Below are 5,069 nucleotides of genomic sequence, written 5' to 3'. Positions count from 1 at the left end.
GGCCTTTGCACAGAAATGGATGTGTGGAAGGTGCTGTGGGAGGGCAGGATTAGACATGCACTTTGGTTCGGTGGCATCTCATTCGTTTCTTGTTTCCAAACTTTTCCATCCCTTCTCCTTATTGTAAAGGGATGAGCTCGTTCTGGACTTAGACAGCTTTTGGGTGCCAGTGCTCGAAATCAGAGAAAGGAAAACAGGAAGATAATTGAATGGTGCTCCACGTGTCACTTGTTAACTGTGGGGTTCCAGCTTATGGGTTTCTAAGGAATGCATGAAATCAAAATAAAAACAGTAATAATTAAAAAAACTAAGGAACTCTCAAGGGAAGAGGAGAGAAGGAGAAAGAGGCACTCAAATGCCATTTCCAGGACTCCACACTATGGATGTTGGCTACTGATAACTGGAAATACAACAACTTGTGAAATCCTTTTGGGTTGTGAACTCTGTGACTGAGTTGCCTTTTCAAAGCCTCAGGAACCTTGTTGGAGGTGACTTGAATTCACCTGTTTGCACCTTGTTTGAGTGCTGCTGGGGTGGCAGGTCCTGCCTTCTCCTGCTGCTGGGAGAGCCCTGCCGAGCTCCGGGCTCTGCCCCTCCTGCTGTAAGCAGGGTTGAGCTGGTGCTTTTTAGGACAAGAGGGGGAAATTGCTTAGACCAACTGAAAATGGGCTAAAATCTCCTGTTGTGTTGGTTTGTCCCTGTGCCTGGCTGGCTGGGGAGTGCAAAGCCCTGCAGATGGCAGCTCCCTGGCGGGAGAGCTTTCCTCTCACAGATCCTGCTCCCAAGCGTGGCCCGTGAGTCCTGAGCTGACCCCTTTTCTGTGGGAGATGGTGGATCGAAGCCTCTTTGGCTCTTGGCAGGTCAGCAAGGCACCCAGCTGTGCTCGTGGCCCCTTTCACCTCTGCAATGAGGCCATCAGCCTGCCGAGGAGAGGAGTGAGCAGCAGACAGGGTTCTGCCTGGGTTTGTGGTCCTTGGTAACAGAGGCCAGATCGGCAGCTGAGAAAAAGAAGGAATTTATCCTCTCAGATAAATTTGCAATGAGCAAATTAAGACTGTTTTCTTTTGGAGTGAGTAAATGCTGTTGTATTTAGGGAGTGCTAAACCAGAGGGGGATTTGGGGGTGGGGGGGAAGCCCAAGAAGTATGGAAAAAACCACTGAGCTACAAAGAGAACTCGAGCTGGGAAACAGGGTTATTTGTTTTAATGGGCACCCACTGGAGACCGAATGGCTGCTGTGAATTTTCTGCTCTGCAGGACGAGAAGCGTTGGCTGTTGGGAAATGTTAGATGGCAAAGCAGACTTTCCCCTCATTTCTCTGAATCCTTGTGTTTGGCTGCTCTGAGCTCAGCCGCTGTTCAGGCTGGGGGGGCTGTGTGGTGGTGTTTGTTGAAGCAGTGGTTTGCAGTATTGTGTTTGGCTTCTCTGGGCACAGCAGCATTATCTAATAGAGGTTCCTGTGACAGACCCTGCCCTGCTGTAGCTCTTCAAAGCTTGGGGTCACAGCGAAACCACATCCCCCCCTGAAGGATGTGGGACGTGGCCCTTGTTTGCTGTAAGTACTGAGTGCAGGGGGGACCTCCCCACCCCACGGGTGGCTTTGTGCAATGGAGCTGTGTCTTGTGCTCGGTGTCTGCTGATGGAAACCAAAGCTGAGCAAAGGACAGCATGAGACCAGCTCTCCTGCCTGCCCTGGGGCACCCTGTGCCTTTCCCAGGTGGTGCCTGTAATCCCCACAGCATGCCCAGGTTGTGATCCTCACGGAGAGGCCCCAGGAGTCCTGGGAAGGGATCTGAGGAGTCCTTGCTCCTTCTGAAGCAGGGGAAGGCTTCCCATCAGCTCACTGCAGCCTCCCAGCCTTGCCCTTGTCTTTAAAGCAGCTTGTTCAGCACAGCCAGGAGTGATGGGTGACAACTGGAGGTGTGACAGTTACACTGTCTCTGCCTCCCTCCCAGTGTGTAACAAAACACAGAAGTGAGAGCAGAGGCTTTGATCTGCTCATCGGGTATTTATCGCGGGGAGTTTGGTTTATCTGGAAGTCTCATAGCCAAATTAGTCCTGGAAAACTCTTCCCTCTAGCGTTCAGCTGGGCTCGTGCTGCAGCTCGCACGCAAAACAGAGCAGCTTTGTGGTTTTATGGAAATATAAAGCAGCCAGAGGGGGGTAGGACTGGGGTCACCCCACGGGCTCCCACCTCCCTGCAGAGCTGTTTGCCCAGCTGCTGCTCACCTGCTTATTTTTCCTTCCTCCTTTCTCTCTGCCGCAGGTGAACATCATCCCCATTATTGCCAAAGCAGACACCATCTCCAAGAGCGAATTGCACAAGTTCAAGATAAAGATAATGAGTGAGCTGGTCAGCAATGGTGTGCAGATCTACCAGTTCCCCACGGACGACGAAGCGGTGGCTGAGATCAACTCTGTGATGAACGTGAGTAACACTGCCCATCGTGATGCCCACAGAAGTTGTGACAAATTAAATCACTGCACAAAAATGCATTTGAAGGGCAACTTTCAGTGGAATTGTCCAGATGCTAAATCTGTTTGAAAGTTGAGCTGTGGATCTGACAGATGCCCAAGGCTATTGTGTACAGAATTAATTAAAACGTGGCTCTCGTTTAATCCGTGGGCTCTCTGGAGAAACTCAGCTCAGCTCCAAAATTCATCTTACTGAATTTTTGAAAAATACTTTCTTCGAAATTCATTCTGTCTGCTTTTAGAGTACTTCTCATTTGAGTAAGGAGAAATTATGAATAAAAATTTTACAGTTAAGATTGACATTAGCCTTCTGACTTAAGGAGGCTAAACAGAGAAAACCCAATTTAAAACAAAGAAGAAAAACTGTCAGACTCTATTCTGTCTGTTTTGAAATTCAAAGATTAAATTCAGACCTGGTGGTTGGACCATCTCCTCCAACCCTCTGCCAGAGCAGGTCCACCCAGAGCAGGTCGCACAGGAACGTGTCCAGGCAGGTTTTGAATGTCTCCAGAGAAGGAAACTCCACACCCTCTCTGGGCAGCCTCTTCCAGGGCTCTGGCACCCTCAGAGTACAGAATTGTGATCTCAGCTCTGTTGCAGGCCCATCTGCCCTTCGCCGTGGTCGGCAGCACGGAGGAGGTGAAGGTTGGGAACAAGCTGGTGAGAGCCCGGCAGTACCCGTGGGGAGTGGTGCAAGGTAAGGTGCCCACCACAAACCTCCCTCGTGTGTGGACACGTCTGCATGAAGGTCCTAAACCATGCAGGAATGTCCTCTGCAGCCTTTTGAGGGCTGGCCAGTCTTTTCTTGGAATTCCCATTCCTACCAGCAGGTTGTAATGGTCAAGTGGAATCCCTGCATCCAGGGGGTCGTGTTGTGCCCTGTGCGGGACAACGGGTAGAGGGTCCTTGGGAGGGGAGTCTCTGGAGTGAATCTGTGTGTGCCTTTGTGCTCCCCCCACCATGTCTGCATTTTGCTGATGTCTCCCTTTGCTTCTCTCAGTGGAGAATGAAAGTCACTGTGACTTTGTGAAACTGCGGGAGATGCTGATTCGAGTCAACATGGAGGATCTTCGGGAGCAGACTCACACCCGCCACTACGAGCTCTACAGGAGGTGCAAACTGGAGGAGATGGGCTTTAAGGACACGGATCCAGACAGCCAGCCCTTCAGGTGAGGGGCCTTCATATCTAGCATCAATTTAGGGCAGTAGTTTGGTACTGACACCCCAAAAATGGGAGGTTTTAGGTGGTATCCGCAATGCTGGACTAGAAAATACTTTGCAGCTGCCTCTGGTGGCATTCCCTTCCCTTCCTTTCCCTACCTGTTTGTCTTTAAACATCACACAGGGGCCTGCGTTTCCCCATCTCTAACTCTTCAGTGTCCAAAGAGTCTGGATTTTGTTTGCTTTCTTCCCCAGCCTCCAAGAAACATACGAGACCAAAAGGAAAGAGTTCTTGGGCGAGCTCCAGAAGAAAGAGGAGGAAATGAGACAAATGTTTGTTAACAAAGTCAAGGAGACAGAGGCAGAGCTGAAGGAGAAGGAGAGAGAGGTGGGTGTGCCAAAAACCTGTGAGAGGAGCCCAAAAATACAGCTGGTGTAGGGTTTTGGAATGGGCAACCTATGAATCCTGGAAAGCACATGCAGCTCCTGAGCAGACCCCACCAGGCAAAGCACAAACACACTCAGGGCAGGGGACACAGGGTAATGTTTTCAAAACAGCATCACTGGTTTAGGTGCCTCAGGGACAACAGTCTCCCCAGTTCTGTGCAGTGTGTAGGAGATTCAGCTGCTGCCCAGGGAGTGAAGGGCAATGTGGGACATTTTGGTGAGCATCCACGTTGGGTAGACTTTGCCCTGGAGGCTCACTGGAGAGCAGAATAAAGGGGGCAGCTGGGCTGGAGTCCCCCAGGTTGGTGGTGTGAGCCCACCAGCAGCTGCCATGACTGGGGAGGAAATAAATGGAGCACCTTCAAAGCCAGCAAAGAGCAAAAGAGGCCTCGATGCCCACAGCCCATGGTGGGGCTGCAGACGGAGCCAAGGGCCTCACTGTCCTTCTCCAGGGCTCAGGCTTCCTCCCGTTTGATACGTGGTGTCGGGCAGAGCTGAATTGACTCTATCTTCACTCTTTTGGTGAAAAGGCCATGATTGCCCCGAGGTCAGCTCTGCTGGGGGGGTTGCAGGGTGCAGGGGCACTGGCCGGTGTCCATGGGGTGGAGGGGATTCGTGCAGGAGGTGGGATGGTGGCGCCGGGGAAGGTGCAGCCCCAGGGTCCCGCTGCAGGTGATGCTCAGAGGGTCTGTCTCCTCCCAGCTGCACGAGAAATTTGAGCACTTAAAAAGGATACACCAGGAAGAGAAAAGGAAGGTGGAGGAGAAGAGGAGGGAGCTGGAGGAAGAGATGAACGCTTTCAACAGGCGGAAAGTAGCGGTGGAAACCTTGCAGTCCCAATCCTTGCAGGCTACCTCACAGCAGCCGCTGAAGAAGGACAAAGACAAGAAAAAGTAAGTGACTGAACTGGAGTCTTTCTCCTCTGCCACTGGGTGTCTGCTCAGGTGCTTTGATGTCTGCTCCGTTGCTTGGTCAGCAAACGGAAAA

General features: G+C 51.5%; 1 protein-coding gene across 2 annotated transcripts in view; it reads left to right on the top strand.

Moving 5' to 3' along the window:
* The window catches only part of LOC106891342 (septin-8), a 39,657-nt gene extending 34,673 nt beyond the window's left edge, over nt 1-4,984 (top strand). For both annotated transcript variants that reach the window (XM_014947794.1, XM_014947793.1), the window contains exons 5-9: nt 2,266-2,427; nt 3,075-3,171; nt 3,475-3,643; nt 3,891-4,023; nt 4,785-4,984. In XM_014947794.1, coding sequence (XP_014803280.1) covers nt 2,266-2,427; nt 3,075-3,171; nt 3,475-3,643; nt 3,891-4,023; nt 4,785-4,979 — 756 coding nt within the window. In that variant the 3' untranslated portion in view covers nt 4,980-4,984. The remainder of the gene's footprint in view (nt 1-2,265; nt 2,428-3,074; nt 3,172-3,474; nt 3,644-3,890; nt 4,024-4,784) is intronic.
* Nucleotides 4,985-5,069: the final 85 nt, after the last annotated feature.

Source organism: Calidris pugnax, unplaced genomic scaffold (assembly GCF_001431845.1).
Source record: "Calidris pugnax isolate Ruff unplaced genomic scaffold, ASM143184v1 scaffold27, whole genome shotgun sequence".
In the NCBI taxonomy this organism is placed as follows: domain Eukaryota; kingdom Metazoa; phylum Chordata; class Aves; order Charadriiformes; family Scolopacidae; genus Calidris; species Calidris pugnax.
This window is presented reverse-complemented; position numbering and strand designations above follow the sequence as displayed.